Genomic DNA, 20,594 nt, shown 5'->3' with positions numbered 1-20,594 from the left:
GATGTTTCACGCCAGCGTACAGTCCGCTGCGGAGTGAAAATTTCATTCTGAAAACTGATGATGTTGGTATCTCTACAGACTACATAAGGAATACAAATGGTTTGGGCACACAAATAAATTTCACACAGAATATCATCAGTGCACATCAGCTCACATTTAGTTACGTATGGACACTCATTCTTAGTTATCGAATTCTTTTCCGCAGTACAAATGTACGAAATATGACTACAACTTTCAGATTGCAGAAAAGAGCCATGATAATAATAACCAAACTCACTGTATAGATCTGTTCAAGACATAGGGGATCCTAAATGCACTATTTCGAGAAGGTTTCCCAGTCAGTTATAAAAATGAAAAATGAATTTCATAATTAATGTTCGTTACGCAAGACGTTTAGGCTAAACTTATATTTCTCAACAAAAATAAATATAAAAATCGAAAAAAACATTGTCTACTTAGGAGTACAGTTGCCCAAGGACATGTGCAATTATATACATATATGTTGTGACAGGTACTGTGGCTACTCTCCTTTTAAAGATACACTTTGGCTACGCTCCTCGGGTAGGCCGTATTGAATTTCAAATGGCTCTGAGCGCTATATGACTTAACATCTGAGGTCATCAGTCCCCTGGAACTTAGAACTACTTAAACATAACTAACCTAAGGACATCACTCACAGCCGTGCCCGAGGCAGGATTCGAACCTGCGACCGTAGCGGTCGCGCGGTTCCAGGCTGAAGGGCCTAAAACCGCTCGGCCACAACGGCCGGCGTATTGAATTTCATGAAGCACTTATTTGGTGTGTTTCATATTATAACACATTACAGCCTGTATCCTATAACTAAAGTTTTCAGAACACTAGTACATTGAGTATACCTCCAAAATGTTATTCTAACGACATTAAATGTCAGATAATGAGTTATAGGTATTCAAAGATTTTAGGAGGTGCGTGTGTCATTCTGTCGTAAAGCTTTTGAAAATATGCATAAGCTTAGTGCATCATTTCTGTGGCTACTTCCCCTATGACTTCCTTTAGAAACTGACTGCTGAGTCGTGCATTAATACTACATAATATTAATACTGTCATCCAAGCGTGTGGTAAAATGTCCGTCTACGTGAACTACACTGCAAAGCAAGCATGTCTGAGGCACCATATCGTTCTTTCTTGTGAACGTACATACACCGCTTTGGGTTAACGAGTACCATCGGGACGTAGTGGGTGGAGTAAGTGAGTGGAGACGAAATTTGGAGGCTCTGAATTTCGCAGACGTTGTAAGATAAAATTGGTATTTATGTCACGCAGCCGGCTCGAGTCTAATATGCAGCAGTGACGGTGGCGGCTGCCGATATTTAAAGGATTTCCATTACAGCGCGGCGTGGAGCGTCGGTGCGGCACCAAATTACTTTACGTCCCTGCCAGGTGTGACGAGTCAGGGTGGGGGTGAGGTGGGGGCGGGAGGGGGGGGAGCTGGTAGGGGCTAAGTAGCCGAGTCACAGTCCGTCCGGAAATTACACTAACTGAAGAGCGGTCGCCGGATAACAGGATGCGGCAGTGTAGGCGAAGAAGTCCGGAATACGCCTGCCCAATTTCCCTGATACAGACAACGATTTTAACACAAGTTTGGTTTTAAGATGCCATAAATTTCTCACCTGCAGTAACGAAGCACATTACAGCTGATTCACAACCACAAATTCTGTGACGCTAGGAAAGTGTAATGCGACTCTTATTTATCTTATCATATGTCAGTGTCTTATAGGATAATTTTAATTCCAACTTCATACATTTTGAAATTAGGGTGTTTGTTTACGACCAAATGCTATGTAATGAAAATGATACAAAGTCCAATCAGAAGTTGACGAAATATAAGGGGTGATCGAAAAGTCTCCGTATGTAAGCTTGCAGCAGCATATATGTAAAGTAGGGCTGCTCCGAAGAGGGTATATAAGCACCGACATCTAGGAAAGGGTTAATTGAGGGATTCATGTCTTTCGGAAGTGCCTGTAGCAAATGCAGAAAAGTGAACTATGGCGATGTTATTACCTAATGTGTTCAAACAGGGTCAACGTGCTGCTATTATTTTTCTGGCTACCTAAGGATTAACGCCGGTAGATATCAATAGCAGAATAAAGAATGGTTATGGACGTAAGAGGCAGCAGGTCTGTCCAGAATCAGCGTCGTGATGGAGTGCTGTTGTTTCCTGATAACGCGCCGGCCACTGTGGCCGAGCGGTTCTAGGCGCTTCAGTCCGGAACCGCGCAGGTGCTACGGTCGCAGGTTCAAATACTGCCTTGGGCATGGATGTGTGTGATGTCCTTAGGTTAGTTAGGTTTAAGTAGTTCTAAGTCTAGGGGACTGATGACCTCAGACGTTAAGTCCCATAGTGCTTAGAGCCAACCTGATAACGCACATCGCCATGTCGGATACGTCAAACGCAAAATTTACGCCAACTTAAGTGGGACACACTCGATCATGCAGCCTATAGTATTCTCCCCCATGGGATTATCACACCTCCGGTCCGTTAAAACAGGCCTTGATGGGTCGACAATTCCTGTCGGACGAGAATGTGCGGCGGGCAGTTACGAACTTCTTCACGCAGCAAGACATGATATTTTACTACAAGGGTATGTTCAACCTGGTGGGGTCGGTGAGATGACTGCTTCGATATTCAAGGCGATTTTGCCTGATTGGCATACCGTTCCTGGACTGTACGCCCTTTATGATCGCCCCTTATATCGAGCTCGTGCAAAGTCTTTGCAACATAACTCGGCCTTGACAACAATAATGAGAACTTAATCGCCAGTCAGCATCAATACTTTGCTACCTAGTCACCAGAGAGCGAATTCACGATTTTACAATTAAATTTCTATATGGTTCATCTGACCAAAATGTGTTCGGTCTTGCACTGTTGCATTAAGATATTACAAAAGCAGAGATCGTTTATTAGAAACCTTAATCTAGCAATGACATAACACTGAAGCAAATAAATAAATCAATAAATAGACTGGGATTATTGAAAGGAAAAAGCCGTAATTAATGTAGCACTGAAGCATGATGATGTGCACTGCAACCAAAGCTTCTGTTCAATTATTTGTTTATTCAAATCAAACACAAATTTATTCCGAATAGGACCCTCAGACAGGTTGTTACCGAGAAAACTCTGTGTGCAAGAAACGAAAATGATTCATTTTCAACAGCAAGCGGAGCGTTAGTAGGCGGTATCGGATATTAAGTAGAAGCATGGAGCCCCGCATCAAATCGCTTAAAATGTAATGAAATGTTAAAGTTCAGAGATTGTGTACAATCGTTTACATAGTAACAGTTTCACCGGGGCTGATATATTCATTCACTGTTAGCCCGATTATGAGTTAATGTCCACTTGCACTCAGAGCTTCAAGCTACTGTAATTCCCAAACTGGTACACACGAAAATATTTCTAAGGTTCGAACTGGTGGCATCGAAACATTTCTAATCCTGAATAACTCTTAAGCTTAAGCGGCTCTCTCGTCGCATATAGCATACCAACGCCAGTGTCACTGACCAAGATACGAAAACCAAGACGCAGTGCTCTAAGCTGTCAACTCTTTCGAAAACTTCGTCATGTTGTAACACTCCGTATTTTATGTGTCCCGCTCGATCGGGATCTGATAGCAGCCCAAATAATAATTAATTAATGTGACCGTGTACCTAATGGGGCCGGCAATCGGATTTGACTGCTACGGAGTTATTACATTCCATTTTGTCCTTCTCAAATGCTGTAATAATGAAATGTCTGGTGACAAGAAGAACGCCAACACAGCTTCATTAATCAAGAACCTATATTCGTCTCAAAAACACAAGAAAAGGAGACAGCCACTGCCTTCGTCATACATATTTAATAACGGCTAATCTCAGCACAGGCCTCTTCGTTATTCATTATTGTCACACGCAAATTCAATCACTGCAATCCAACACTACAATCCAAATGATGCCGGCGCGGTAGACGCGAAACAACAAATATCGGCACAGAAATATCACTGAACACTCTCGTAATTAAACTTCTTCACTTTCCCGTATTATTCTAACACAGAGGGGTTAAACCGCGGCGATGGCCACTCCCTTTGTCGGTAAGCCTTGTATCACAGCAACCGGCCTCCGCATGGCTCGGCCCGCCACCCGGAACAACACTGTCTTCAACTCTACACTCGTTCTCGCAACACGACACTATCGATCGTTTGCCCTATCGACCTGTGCCGAGTGCAAACTTATAGTAAGGGCCTACGGACCCCTTACAATGTGACCCGCTGCCTTCATCAGCACAACTACTTACTTGACTACACTCATAACATCATCTTCATATTCTCTTCAGGTAAGGCAGAAATTGCCTGTTACAGCACCCATCTCTGTCGGGGTCTTCCTCTGTCTCTTCTCCCAAAGCACTTATAATTTCTTGCCTTTAAGGGAAGTCTCTCACTCTCCATTCTTTGTAGATGTTCGTTCCATCTTCTCCTGCAATCTCTAATTGTATCACAGAGGCTAAAGATTTCCATTTCTTCTCAAATATCTTGATTTCTTAGCCTGTCTTCTCTTGTGCAACCTTTAACACCTCTAAGGAATTTCATTTCCTGTGCCTGAATCCGGCTTTGTTGCTTCTTGGTAATCACCCATGTCTCACTTCCATAGAGCAGTGTGGGAACTGTAACAGTTTCGTGATATTTAATTTGAGTGTCTTTCCTGGTTTTGTTTTTTAGGTTTCCTTTAATTGTTACACATACGCGGCTGAATTTACTAAGCCTAATTTCAATATCTCTGCTGTAGCAATATGTCATTTCACATCCGAGGTGGTTGAAATGATTTACTTGCTCGAAAATCTTCTGATCTATCACTATTTTGGTTCTGATTGGTTCTTTCCCCATGAAGACCATTATCTTAGTCTTTTCTTTTGAAATTTCCATGTTAAATTTTGTACTTATTTGTTTTAGCAAGTAGATTTCTTTCTGAATGGCGTCTTCCTTATCTGCTAGGATCATGCATCATTGGCATATAGTAAAGTATTTAAAAGAATGTCCCTGTCTAGGTAGATGCCTTTCTCAAATTCTGATTTCCATATATGTATTATTTCATTAACGTAGATGTCGAACAAAGTTGGAGAGATGCAGCAACCTTGTCGTACCCCTTTGTTAGTTGGTATCTCATTAGTTGTTTTACCATTGAGATCTAGAGTGATATTTGTATCTTCATATAAGCTTCTTACCGCATTTACTAGATGTTGTGGATATCAATGATTTGACATTATTTCCCAAAGATTCCGTCTATTGACATTGTAAAAGCTTTTCTAAAGTCAAAAAAAGCAACGTGTGTTTGTTTATTACACTCCGTTTTTTTTATTATTTGCTGTAGAATAAAAACTGCATCTACTGTGGAGCGTCCTTTCCTAAAACCCATTTGTTCGTCATGCAGCACTGCTTCTTCTATGTTTTTAAGTCTTGTATTTAAAATCTTAGCTTACGCCTTGTATACTGAGTACAGTAAACTTATTACTCTGTAATTACTGGATAGGCTTTCATCTTCTTTTTAAAAAAAATTGATATCACTCTAACTGTTTTCCAGTCTTTGGGAATGCTCTTCTTCTTCCAACATTTGTTGAAGAGATGTAGCAGTCATTGGTGTAGCATCATTCCTCCATAACATTATGCATGTTATACCACGTACTCATTTTAAATATATGTAACATGTAAATAGCAAAGTAATTGGCTTAATTCAGATTTATACAACACAAACAGAACTACAGAAAACCTATTCAGCTTGACAACCTTATTCACTTTGGCACTGAGGTCTTATGTTACTAAAATGACAATCTTACATAAAGTTACCAAAATCTCACTGAATAAACATGTGGATTGATAGGATAATAGAACATCCCTCGCATGCTGACGATAATCTTTTGTGAACGTGTGGAGAAATCTTTGTTTGGCATCCTTATACTATTATTCCATAAACAATTCATACGTCTTCGTGTACTTGTTAAACAATAATAGAAATATGGCCATTCTCTAGCTGACGTCAAGATCTATAGAACTGTGTATCATATGCTTAAACTGCGTGTCTCTATGACTTTTTATTAACTTTATTTAAACCCACAAACCGCCCACCAGAGCGTTGTTTCACCATGTATCAGCATTATCCTTAATTTATGAGCATGAGTGTAGAGGTTTGCCGATGACATTGTAATTCTGCCAGAGACGTGAAAGGACTTTGAAGGGCAGTTGAACGGAATGGACAATGTCTTGAAAGGAGCATATCAGATGAACATCAACAAAATCAAAACAAGGATAAAGGAACGTAGTCTAATTAAATCTAGTGCAGCTGAGGGAATTCGATTAAATGAAGAAACGACCGATAATGGCCAAAATAGAGAGGATACAAAATGCACTTCCAAAGAAAAGAAATTTGTTAACATGGAATATAGATTTAAGTGTTAGGAAATATTTTATGAACGTATTTGACTGGAGTGTAGCCACGTATGGAAGTGAAACATGGACGATAAACAGCTGACAGGAAGAGAACAGCAGGTTTTGATATGTGGTGCAGGAGATGAATGCTGAAGATTAGATGGATATATCACATAATTAATGAGGAGGTACTGATAGAATTGGAGAGCAATGAAATTTGTGGCACAATGTGACTAGAAGAAGGGATCATCGGTTGGTAGGACAAATTATGAGTCATCAAGGGATCACCAATTTAGTACTGGAGGGAAACGCTGGGGCGGAGGGTAAAAGTCGTAGAGGGAGGCCAAGAGATGAATACAGTAAGCAGAATCAGAAGGATGTAGGCTGCACTAGTCACTCGGAGATGAAGAAGCTCGCACAGGATAGAGCATCACGGAGAGCTGCATCAAACCTGTCATCAGACTGAAGACAACAACTCAATAAATAAATAAACAGCAACTACATAAATAAATAAATTTCGTTTACAGGCTCGTTGAATTTTGACAGAACGTGATCCTATTCCATCGTCATTATTCCAGTGCTGATGCTTGTTTCAGGGATCTCTAGAGGGTTCTCACAAAACTTTCACGCCCCTGAATCTGTCGGTTATACAATACAATTAAAGGGCAATTTTTTTAAAACTCCCTAATTGTATCTCATTGCGACGCAGAAGTTTGAAATTTTGCTCAAAGGAACCTACAACGTTTCTCTGTAATGGTGCAGGAGCTTGGCACTCTGCGACGTCACCCTCGAACTAGGGGCGGCGCTTTAAATAGCAAGCCATAGACAAATGGGAAAAAACGGCCACAGCTCAGAAATTCCTTGAGGTGTAAGGCAGGCTACTGAAGTCATTTTGGCATCAGATTTCATCACAGTTCTGTTGAACATCACAGAGGACGTGTCACACAATGAGAAGGTCGTCACACGCTGTCTTATCCACATTTCACCCCCTCTCTTCACACCTCTGTAACGGAGGTCAAACCGCAACCCCAAGCTTTCTTTTAGGTGGCCGATGTAAACGTTTCAGGTGCACCTGCCGCTGAAAGTTTATACGAAAAGGCCTCAGGGGGTGGCATAATGGACACCAATGAAACCACCTCCTCTCTTGTTGCTTTGATCATCACATATTTTGCGTTCGGTAACGGCAGTTCGCAGCGCGACGAGCGGCAGTACGAAGGTCTTGGAACTGCTTCTTCGAAACTGCTGACATGTACCGGACTAGTCAACTTTTCTCTAAGGCCACGTGGACCTGCAACCACAACGAATGTGAGCGCTCCGCTTTGCAGTGCAACGCGACCGCAATTTTTGCTCTGGTGTGCAGGATAGAAGCACTTGGGGCCGTTCAAAACCATTTGGGGAAATTAGAACGTGAGCCGAATCGGCAAAGGGCGTTTATGCCTTTTCAGCGCTACTGTTTCACGCCTTTCTGTGGCGTGATCACTGTGGGGTGCACCATTCGCACAAGGGTGAATAAAACGGATAAGAGTCCCTCTAGGAACCCCAGTTTGGCAACACCCTCGTTACCCCCCGCCCACGTTCATTGGGCACTTTAAAAATGTGTCTACATAGACATGGCCGTTCACTGCTTCCTGGGCGCTGGTGTGAGAGCCATACCTTTCGAAAATCCGTTATCTTTTGCAGGGTGACAATTATTGAACTATATGAAATAAAATCGTCATAACTCCCAAACGGTTTGAGTTTTAGGACGTTCTATCTGCACGGTTGGCCGCGGGGCACGATGGAAATTAGTATGTTAGTATGCACTTTCGCACGCGCCTTGGTATTGTCGGCCATTTTCATTTGGATAGGTTCGTCAACTAGCAAAATTGGTGCATTTACCGGACTGAGAATCCGCAGTTCGCGATCGAGAAGTCTTTCCACTCTCAACAGGTGGCTGTGTGGTGTGCAATGTCCAGTCACGGAATAATGGCTGCGATATTCCTTGATGGCACGGTGACTATGGAACGGTATGTAAAGGTTTTGGAAAATGATTTTCATCCCCATTACCCAAAGTGACCCTGATTACGACAAGATGTGGATCATGCAAGACGGAGCACCCTATCGAAGCAGGAGAGCGTTTGATGTCCTGGAGGAGCACTTTTGGGACGCATTCTGGTTCTGGTGTACCTAGAGGCCACTGAGATGGCCCTCGATTGGTCGCCAAATTCTTCAGACCGGAACACAGACGACTCCCTTTTGTGAGGCTATGTTAAAGACGAAGTGTACAGCAATAACGCCAAACCCTTGCCGAAAACAGCTATTCAGGAGGTCATCGACAGCATCGATGTTCCGACACTTCAGCGGGTCATGCAGAATTTATCTATTCGTCTGCGCCATATCATCGCCAATGATGGCAGGCATATCGAACATGTCATAACCTAACTCCGAATATCTGTAGTGAAGTTTAAATGCTGAATAAAGTGTGTGCACCCAGTAGTTTGTAACTAATTTACGTTTTTTTCCATATAGTTCAATAATTGTCACCCTGCACATGTGGCCAGCTGGCACTAGTTCAGCGACGTAGCACCACTCAGTTGACGTGTGTCGAAATGGTTGCCTTGGTTTTCTTAGAGAGAAGTTTGCCTTCTTCTTCACGCACTCCTGGTATCCGGCTCCCTCCCCCGTGATCACGTGACACGAGGGCGCGAAGGAGGAGGGCTGAAGAAGCATAAACACTCTTTGCAGCTTCGGATTAAGTCGAGACTTGGCCCAATCGTTTTGAACGGTCCCTAATGGATCCGCAACTTTCACCACAGCAAAAATTACGGTCGCGCTACGATCTAAAGGGGTACGGCCAATGTCAGTGCCGTTGCAGGCCCTAATATCCTTAAGAGAAGGTCTGATTCGCCCAGGGATATTAGCAGTGTCAAGGACTATCAAAAACGTCGTCCAGTTGGTCATCGGACTGCGAATTGCACGTTTTCGACTGCGTAATATGTGAGAACCAATGCCCAGAGGGGAGGGGTGGTTTTAATTGACGCCCTTCATGCCACCCAGACCTTTTCGTATCGATTCTGAGCGTGTATTTGAAATATTGGTAAATATATATGGGTAAGATGGGGTGTGACGACCTTCTCATTCTGCGACACGTCCACGATGGCTTTGGGCAGAATTGTGGTGAAATTTTGTGCCAATGTGACGTCATTCACACAAATTACACCATATAGGAATTTGCCTTTCTCTCTCATGCGTCCTGTTTGGATCGTAGTCGAATCTGGGGGTCACGTTGCAGAGAGCCACGGTTTGGTACCATTAAAGAGAAAGACTGTATGCATTTTTGAGCCAAGTTTTATACTCCCGCGTCACAATGCGAGACAATTACAGCGCTTAGAAAAAGTGACAATTTAAATATGTCCCATATCGTATTTTGTATATAAGGCTGACATTTTGTGAGGCAGAGGACTTAACTGATATAACGTGGTGTCGAAGTAGCTTCGGTGGAAATACGTGGTATGAGTGGAGCGTGATTCATATTTTGGCTTCCTCTGCTATTGCAGTGGATGAGATTTTTGGGCGCGTGCGGACTTAGAAGCTGGATGTACCTTCAGTGATACTGCAAAAGTACTTCGCACGAATGTAGTCGCTGCACATGATTACTGGCAGCGGCAGTCACAAGAACGTGCGGTAACAAGACGACCGGGCTCCGGACGGACACGTGGCACTACCGAGAGGGAAGACCAGCATGTTTGGCATATGGCTCTGGCGCATCGTATTGTATCTGCAGGAGCAATCTGAGCACCAGTTCGCCCCACGGTCACACAACGAATTGTTACAAATCGGTTACTTCAAGGACAACTCCGAACCATACTCCCTGACCCCAAACCGCTGCCACTTGCGACTTCATTGGAGTCTAAGAGAGCTCATTTTGGGTAGGGTGAAGGTCTGTTACGTTTTCTGATGAAAGTAGATCTGCCTCGGTGCCATTGATGGCCGTGTTTCGTTTGGAAGGAGGACAGCTGAGGGCCTGCAACCTACATGCCTGCATGCTACACACACTGGGCCTACGCCTGGAATTATGCCCAAGTGTGCGATTTCGTATGACAGCAAGAGCATTCACGAGTATCCTACGCACCCTGCCTCCAAATTCAGTCTGGTGACTCGACCTGTTGTGCTGCTATTCATGAACATTATTCCAGGGGGTGTTTTCCAACACATAATGCTCGCCTACATACCGCTGGTACAACCCAACATGCTCTACAGCGTATCGACATGTTGCGTTGGCCTGCTCGATCACCAGGTGTATCTCCAATGAAGCACATATGGCACATCATCCGAGACAACTCCTGTGTCATCCAGAAACAGCATAAATCATCCCACAAACTAACTTCCGGTACCTGTAAAACACAACGCATGCACATCTGTATACTTGCATTGAAGATTCTGGCGATTACACCCGTTATTAACGTACCAGCATTTGATATTTGCACTAACTTTTCGCACTTACATTAACCTGTGATCTTGCAATGTTGATCACTGCAATACGTTACCTAGAAAAGCGTATTCAGTAATTTCGGTCATTATTTGCTTTTGGTGTTGCGATTTTTCCGTATATGCAATAGTGAAACGTTGTTATCAAACAAGAAAGTTTCTGTTTATAGCTTACTGGTTTATAATTAGAATGCTACTACAGAATATGAATCTAGAATAACAATAAAGAAGGTTCAAGGTCAGAGAGAGGGGAAAGAGCAGATGGACAAATGGGTAAGAGGAAATGGACACAGAAAACGGGAAGGAGAAGGTGGATGGAGAAAGGGGGCAGCAGGAGATGGAGAGAGAGGGGTGCGTGGAGAAGATGGACAGAGGGAGAGGTAATGGACAGAGAGGGGGAAATGAGAAATAGATGAACAAAAACAGGAGAAATGAGAGATGGACACAGATAGGAGAGAGAAGGATATTAGGACGCTTATGCGATTTTCACACATAGTAGAAACGTGTGCTTTCTCTTTCTTTGCATTTAAGCAGACTCAGCCACAGCAAACCGTGGCCGGGTATCGCTAGTCTACAATAAATTACATAAAAACATTTTCTTTAAGGAATCCGTTCCGAAGGAAATCTAAGGAATCACAGTGTAACAATCATGGGTCTGTCATCTGGAAACACTCGTAAAACCCTCATCATAAGACTATCACGTAAAGCAAGACTTATATCGTACGCTGCGCCTCAAGCTGAAGTCATGTACACAGATTTTATGTAATATATTAATAATTTATTACATGCTAAACGTACCAGAAATTAAGAATCAACAAACAGCAGTCTAAGATACTTGCAATAATGATCCTGATTTGTATTTTAAGTCTTCATTCATAATTCACGGAACTACATGTCAAATCTAACGCATTCTGAGCACTGTTGCTGTGTCCCCCTATGAATTTTACAGACTATTATGTCAATGGCCGCGACTCGCTGAATACACCAGTTCTCATCAGAATATCGACGTTAGGCGTACTTGTAACCTACTGAGTATACCGGGTGCCAAAGGGAAGGAGAAGTGTCCTGGGTTCAGTTCCACATCTCTCCACAGTGCCTCATGAAGTGAGATCATATGCCACTGTTGCTGGTGATCCGTCCGTCGGAAGGGGACGTAAGCTCGGCGACCCCATTAGAGCTATTCGAGAGGAGCCGACTTCGTGCATCACCAGGTTTCACCCTCTTCCTCCTCTCATCATCTTCATCCAACAAAAACACGACACAACACTAAACACACCCATTAGAGTCACCAACAAGTACCAAACACACACAGACAACTCTCACACCTAGCAAAGGAACGGTGAAATTTTTTGCTTAGGTCAAAGACACGTTTGCAATGAGGAGGTCGAACCTGGCCTCCGGGGTCTGCCAGCCAACGAAACCATACGAATTTCCTTCCGAATATAACTGTCAACTGTTACTGGAGACACGATGCGCTTTTGGTCAGAAACGAACTGTACTGCAGTCTAGTACCGTAAATGACAAGTGAAAAAGTGAATAAAGCAGTGAACTGTGCCGGATGCAGCCGGACAGCACTCCAGAAGCTTAATGTCTCACCATCACCAGCTTAACGACCGCGCAATCGACTTTATATTTTTCCATCTTAACAACAACACAATCCTCTTTTCCTAATTCAGTAATGGACTATGTCCCGTTAATAGTGTTACTGACAAACCGCTAGGATTGAAGAGAGCAGTGTCAGTGATAAAGCAATTATCTATTCAACAAATTCAGCTGCGTGGTTCGAGCTGATGATGGTGCGTCACTCAGGCATACACAATACAATACCCAAAATTCTGAACAGATACACTTTTTAATACCGGAAATCAAAATTTCGTAACTCGATTTTTCTTGTTGAGTTATTCTAGTCTAGTTAATTACCTCTTTGTTGACAGAACGTTAAGCTGTAATCTCTCTATAGATCTTCTTTTTTTCTTTAAACTAAATCAAAACTTCGTTCTCTTATAACTGAATTCCCCTTGAACTAGCCTTTACTACTCTTAACGTTTAGACCAGAGCTGGCAAACAGCGGCTCGCGAGCCATTCATCTCAACTGAGTGCTTCCCCCTCCAAAACTGCTCGCCGTAGCCTACGGTTCTCTTATTTAGCGGCAGCCGAGTGGGGCACTGTCTCTTCCACCATTCCCTCAACGCAGAGGCTCGAAGCTTCGTTTGCTGTCCTACTTTGTAGAGGCATCTCTGTTTTGTTAGTCCGCTTAACTTCAAATGGTTCAAATGGCTCTGAGCACTATGGGACTCAACTGCTGAGGTCATTAGTCCCCTAGAACTTAGAACTAATTAAACCTAACTAACCTAAGGACATCACAAACATCCATGCCCGAGGCAGGATTCGAACCTGCGACCGTAGCGGTCTTGCGGTTCCAGACAGCAGCGCCTTTAACCGCACGGCCACTTCGGCCGGCTCCGCTTAACTCTCTGTATTTTGTTCTGGTTTACTCTCCCAAATATTGCATTGTTGCTCTGGTTACAGTTTTTGTTATTACTTCTGGCTCTTATTCTAGTTGTTATTTTGGATATTACAGTTGCTAATTTTTACTAGGATTCTCAACAATAAGAAAATGTTATGTTAAGACCAGGAAAAGTAGTAGGTGAATATGGACGGAGGGGAAAGGAATGAAAGAGGAAGCCCTCTGGTAGTATTTTGCACACAGCATAATTTAATCACAGCTAACACTTGGTTTAAGATCTACTAAAGGAGGCTTCATACGTAGAAGACACCTGGAGACAGATTTAGGAACCAGGTTTTAAATTGTAAGACATTTCCAGGGGCAGATGTGGATTCTGGCGAGAAATTAATGGTTGTGAACCGCAGATTAACACTGAAGAAACTGCAAAAAGGCGGGATTTTAACGGGATGGGATCTGGATAAACTGAAAGAACCAGAGGTTGTAGAGAGTTTCAAAGAGAGCATTAGGGAACGATTAACGAGAACAGGGGAAAGGAATACAGTAGAAGAAGAATGGGTAGCTTTGAGGGATGAAATAGTGAAGGCAGCAGATGATCAAGTAGGTAAAAAGACGAGCGCTAGTAGAAATCCTTGGGTAGCACAAGAGATATTGAGTTTAATTGATGAGAGGAGAAAACATAAAAATTCAGTAAATGAAGCAGGTGAAAGGGAATACAAACGCCTAAAAATGAGATCGACGGAAAGTGCAAAATGGGTAAGCAGGTCTTCCTAGCAGACTAATGTAAGGATGTAGAAGCAGGTATCACTAGGGGTAAGATAGATGCAACCTACAGGAAAATTAAAGAGACCTTTGGAGAAAAGAGAACCACCTGTATGAATACTAAGAGCTCAGATGGAAAACCAGTCATAAGCAAAGAAGAGAAAGCAGAAAGGTGGAAGGAGTATACAGAGGATCTGTACAAGGGAGATATACTTGAGGGAATTATTATGGAAGTGGAAGAGGGCGTAGATGAATATGAGAAGGAACATACGATAATTCGTGAAGAATTTGACAAAGCACTGAAAGACTTATGTCGAAAAAGGCCCCGGGAGTAGACAACATTCCGTTAGAACTACTAATAGCCTTGGGAGAGCCAGCCTTGGCGAAACTCTTCCATCTGGTGAGCAAGATGTATGAGGCACGCGAAATACTCTCAGACTTCAAGAATAATGTAATAATACCAATTCTAAAGAAAGCAGGTGGTAACAGACGTGAAAATTACCAAACTATCGGTTTAATAAATCACGGCTGCAAAATACTAACACGTATCCTTCACAGAAGAATGCAAAAACTCGTAGAAACCGACCTCAGGGAAGTTCAGTTGGGATTCAGGAGAAAGTAGTAACACGCGAGGCAATGCTGACCCAACACATACTCATAGAAGATAGGTTAAGGACAGAAAAACCTACGTTTATTACATTTGTAGGCGTAGAGAAAGCTTTTGACAGTGTTGACTGGAACATTCTCTTTCAAATTCTAAAGGTGGCAGGGATAAAATACAGGAAGAGAAAGGCTATTAACAATTTGTACGTAAACCAGATTGCAGTTATAAGAATCGAGGGGCAAGAAAGGAACGCAATGGTTGAGAAAGGAGTGAGACAGGGTTGTAGCCTATCCCCCACGTTATTTAATCTATATTTAATCTATTTACTGGGCAGGCAGTAAAGAAAACAAAAGAAAAATTTGGAGTAGGAATTAAAGTCCGGGGAGAAGAAATAAAAACTTCGAGGTTTGCTGATGACATCGTAATTTTGTCAGAGACAGCAAAGAACTTGGAAGAGAGGTTGAACGGAATGGACAGCGTCTTGAAAGGAGGACATAAGAAGCAAATCAAGAAAAGCAAAACGAAGATAATGGAATGTTGTCGAATTAAATCAGGTGATGCTGAGGGGATTGAGTTAGGAAATGAGACACTTATAGTAGTCGATCGGTTTTGCTTTTTGGGAAGCAAAATAGCTGATGATGGTCGAAGTATGGAGGATATAAAACGTAGATAGCAATGGCAAGAAAGGCGTTACTGAATGAGATAAATTTGTCAACATCGCGTGTAGATTTAAGTGTCAGGAAAACCTTCCTGAAAGTATTTCTATGAAGTGTAGTCATGTATGGAAGTGAAACATGGACAATAAGCAGCTTAGACAACAAGAGAAAAGAAGCTTCTGAAATGTGGTGCTACAGAAGAATGGTCAAGATTAGATGGGTAAATCAAGTAACTAATGAGGAGGTACTCAATAGTGTGGGGAGAAGGGAAACATGTGGCACAAGCTGACTAGAAGAAGGGATCGGTTGGTAGGACACATTCTGAGTCATCAAGGGATCACCAATTTAGTACTTGAGGAAAACGCGGGGGCAGAAGGGGGGGGGGGGGGGACGGGATAAAAGTCATAGAAGAAGGCCACGAGATGAATACAGTAAGCAGATTCAGAAGGATGTAGGTTGCAGCAGATACTCGGAGATGAAGAAGGTTGCACAGGATAGAGTAGCACGGAGAGCCGCATCAAACCAGTCCTTGGACTGAAGACCACAACAACATGTCTTCCTTTGCACGCTATGTGGTTCTTCAGTGGATACGGGAGCCAGGAACAGATGCTGTTCATTAGCAGAGAATTCTTAATCTATATGTGGCATACAGCAAACCAGTGCTTAACAGTATTGGTTAAAAACAGTCTTGGTTGTAATTTTAGTTTTTATTTTTCAACTACGCGTTTCGCCTTATTTAGGCATCTTCAGGTTATCTTAATTTGGTATTTCTTAGAAGGATCCTTTTGTCAGTGTAGCCAAAGGGCATCGTCGAATATATCAGGCCAACATCGCCTTCGTTAAACTCAGTAAAACCTTTTTGTAGATGGCTGTGTAGTTGAAAAATAAAAACTATAATTGCAACCAAGACTGTTTTTAACCAATACTCAAAGAGTAAAACTAATACATGACTTTGTTGCTGGTATAGCAGCGTCAGTTGTTAACAGTAGCTTTGAATGTAAAAATATGTATATAGATACAAAAAATTTACAAATCTGTCATTCTACAATACGACGTCAGTTCAGAAAATGTCGTGCCCGGTAAATGTTATTCAACTGGGAAACATACAAATGGGCTTTTTGTATGAACGCTAGAACTTAAGTACACCCGACGCAGGAGCTTTGGAGATGGCGTTCTCGCATCTCTTTGGCAGCGGCGTAACTCTTCATGGCAGGCAGCGCCCTTGTGCCGCGGTGGCGGCTATAGGAACCGCGGTGACGTAATTGGCGGCGCGCGTATTTGAAAGTGCGGCGACTGGATCGCGGCCGACACCGCGGAAAAGAAAGCATACCGAAAACCATGTTTTCAAACACGAGTCAGAGATTAAGTACGTTTTCACACAATTTCCACGAAATATCGTTACATGCTGACAGTTTAGAAACTTGTTATGATCCCATCCTTTCTCTTTATATATGTCAAATCAATATTAACTCCTTAGTTTTTCTATACTACACACAGAATCGTGCATAAGCTGTTTTACTTAATTTTTGTCTGCTCAACGGTTTTTCCGCGTGTTGCTCCCACCAAGTCACACTGAAAGGTCTCCAGGTATGCTGTAACGGTTCATGACACACATACACTATTGGCCATTAAAATTGCTAAACCACGAAGATGACGTGCTACAGACGTGAAATTTAACCGACAGGAAGAAGATGCTGTGATATGCAAACGATAAGCTTTTCAGAGCATTCACACAAGGTTGGCGCCGGTGGCGACACCTACAACATCTTGAAATGAGGAGGGTTTCCAACCGATTTCTCATACAAAAACAGCAGTTGACCGGCGTTGTCTGGTGAAAAGTTGTTGTGATGCCTCGTGTAAGGAGGAGAAATGCTTACCATCACGTTTCCGACTTTGACGAAGGTCGAATTGTAGCCTATCGCGATTGCGGTTTATCGTATCGCGACATTGCTGCTCGCGTTGGTCGAGATCCAACGACTGTTAGCAGAATATGGAATCAGTGGGTTCAGGAGGGTAATACGGAACGCCGTGCTGGATCTCAAAGGCCTCGTATCACTAGCAGTCGAGATGACAGGCATCTTATCTGCAGCCACGTGTCGATCACTGACTCAACAAATGGCGACGTTATCAAGACAACAACAATCTGCACGAACAGTTCGACTACGTTTGCAGCAGCATGGACTATCAGCTGGGAGACAATAGCTGCGGTTACCCTTGACGCTGCATCACACACAGGAGCGGCTGCCATGATGTACTCAACGACGAACCTGGGTGCACGAATGGCAAAACGTCATTTTTTCGGATTAATCCAAGTTTTGTTTAGAGCATCATGATGGTCGCATCCGCGTTTGGCGACATGGCGGTGAACGCACATTGGAAGCGTGTATTTGTCATCGCCATACTGGCGTATCACCCGGCGTGATGGTATGGAGTGCCGTTGGTTACACGTCTCGGTCACCTCTTGTTCGCATTGACGGCACTTTGAACAGTGGAAATTACATTTCAGATGTGTCACGACCCGTGGTTCTACCCTTCATTCGATCCTGGCGAAACCATACAATTCAGCAGGATAATGCACGACCGCATGTTGCAGGTCCTGTACGGGCCTTTCTGGATACAGAAAATGTTCGACTGCTGCCCTGGCCAGCACATTCTCCAGATCCCTCACCAACTGAAAACGTCTGGTGAATGGTGGCCGAGCAACTGGCTCGACACAATACGCCAGTCACTACTCTTGATGAACTGTGGTATCGTGTTGAAGCTTCATCGGCAGCTGTACCTGTACACGCCATCCAAGCTCTGTTTGACTCAATGCCCAGGCGTCTCAAGGCCGTTATTAGGGCCAGAGGTGGTTGTTCTGGGTACTGATCTCTCAGGATCTATGCACCCAAATTGCGTGAAAATGTAATCACATGTCAGTTCTAGTATAATATATCTGTCCAATGAATAGTCGTTCATCATCTGCATTTCTTCTTGGTGTAGCAATTTTAATGGCCAGTAGTGTATTTTACTCACCCACTCATTTTAGCACCACGTTATTTGGTAGGGGTTGTGTTCTAATGGTGTAGCGCGCAGCAGGCAGGAGACGGAGGGCTACTCACCGCCGAGCACGCGGCACGTGAGCACGATGTCGTCGCCCTCGAGCAGCGGGCCCAGCGTCGTGTTGAGGCGGCGGCCCAGCCGGTCCAGCACCTGCGGCGCCTCGGGCAGCACTGCGGGCACACAACAGCAACGGCAAGGTTGGCCACACTCTCACAGATAACGGCGTGATGCTGCTAAGAAATCGTGAGCGTCACAAGGGATCAACGTGGGCCTTACAGTGCATGTGCTTCTGACAGATAGCTTAAGATCACCAGCCGAAATAACAGTCACCATTTTAAAATAGAACATAGATCGCACAGTACTTGCTGTAACAATAGTAGCAGGCTGCCATGTGACTCTACAATCCTGACGTGAATCAAGCTGTTGAAGTGGTGTTTATGTGCGAGTCGGTTATATGGGATCGGCGCAGTACGGTGCTGATACATTCGTATCGATGTGTTAATAAGATAGTGGCGGTGCTTGACTTAGAGTACCTGAAGTTCCCTTGGAACACCGCGAGAGGACGCGAAGAGCAGTACGCGGTGAACGGTGCGCAGGAAAGATTTCCCGGCAGAGCGACAAGTTCCGACTAGGAAAGGAGCTGGTTTGGAGCATTTACATGCGGTGACCCAGGTCGTAATTTTGCTACGAAACTTCGTCAACGAGCTGCACCTGCTGCGAGGCGGTTGCGCCAATAATTATCATCAAACAATGGAAGTTAATGGTCAGTTTCCGTCAGCTGTATTACATTTTAACGGGGTTTCGCTGGCTGTACCAAATGACACTGAACATATTGCCTGCGAGACTCAGTCTTGATAATGCTCGAGTGATTTCGACTGCTCCAGCATTTACGTACCTGTTTTGACATATATTATTGAGAAATTGGTTACTACCTCTGCGGCGTAAGATGTCAGATTTACATGCTCCTTGCATTTAAGATTTCAAAGGAAGTGCCAGCAATAACTTGTGTGTTTTCTTGCGATTTAAATTTTCCTCTAAAGATTGTATATCACGGAAGTGATGTTATCGTATACAGTTTTGTGATACAAATACGAGCTGGCAATCGGTGTATTGTGTGCAACTCTGCCAAAGGAGCGCTGTAGTTAACTGAATACTGGAACATTCATTTGCTAGGTTTATGAAAACCATTACATTGCACGGAAGGAGCAACACAGGTGTCTTTACTTAAATTATATGTAATTCTTTTAAGATGTTATAGGACGTATGGCAATATCCTTGTTTCTTTGTTTCGTAGCGCTAAAACCCGAATTCTTTCAGTGCACCTTTATAAATCTGATGGGACGACGTGTTGGGACCGGCGCCGAATGTATACATGCTTATACCAACCTCTGAACGAAGTTTTTCAGAGTGAGCCCTTAACATTCTCGTCAGTTATTGGCCTTTTTTTGTGTTCCAACTAAATGAGGGTCGTAATTTGACTTCCGTAGCTGCACTCCCGTAAGTTATTAGGTTTAAATCCACGAAAAGCTATAGAGTTGATTATTCGTGCATTTCAAGGACTTTCAAGTCTGCAATTTCTGATTCAATTATTGGTGCTTTATCTATGTTTTCGACGTCTGATTTGGTCATTGGCCTTTTAAATATTTTTTAAAATTGTATGTTGTCTGATTTTCTCATTGGTGCCTTTAAAACTTTTTTATTTTTAACTGTGATTTATAAATTGGCTCTTTTAGGCAACCCAGTAATTAATATTTAAAGACAGTCCTAGGTTGCACATTGGTCTTTATTGTCTCAAAAACGATGCGTTTCACCCGAATAGGGCATCATCAGGTTATCTCAAGTTTCCATTTCATATCTTCCTTTCCTCCTATCTTGTAAACCACGAATGAGTACAAGTCTGTATACCCTCTCATATTTTTCTATAAAAGCTTCAGGTGAAAAATCCTTCACATATATTCTGTCCACTACACCGTTCACCAATCTGTATGCCCGCATCTCGTGGTCGTGCGGTAGCGTTCTCGCTTCTCACGCCCGGGTTCCCGGGTTCGATTCCCGGCGGGGTCAGAGATTTTCTCTGCCTCGTGATGGCTGGGTGTTGTGTGCTGTCCTTTGGTTAGTTAGGTTTAAGTAGTTCTAAGTTCTAGGGGACTGATGACCATAGATGTTAAGTC

General features: G+C 43.2%; 1 protein-coding gene across 1 annotated transcript in view; it reads right to left on the bottom strand.

The window, feature by feature from the left end:
• Positions 1-20,594, bottom strand: part of LOC126191595 (uncharacterized) — a 248,516-nt gene that overhangs the window by 191,473 nt on the left and 36,449 nt on the right. The window contains exon 3 of the mRNA XM_049932541.1: positions 18,483-18,593. Within this exon, the coding sequence (XP_049788498.1) occupies positions 18,483-18,593 (111 nt within the window). The remainder of the gene's footprint in view (positions 1-18,482; positions 18,594-20,594) is intronic.

The sequence above is a fragment of the Schistocerca nitens genome, chromosome 1 (genome assembly GCF_023898315.1).
Source record: "Schistocerca nitens isolate TAMUIC-IGC-003100 chromosome 1, iqSchNite1.1, whole genome shotgun sequence".
Lineage (NCBI taxonomy): Eukaryota > Metazoa > Arthropoda > Insecta > Orthoptera > Acrididae > Schistocerca > Schistocerca nitens.
This window is presented reverse-complemented; position numbering and strand designations above follow the sequence as displayed.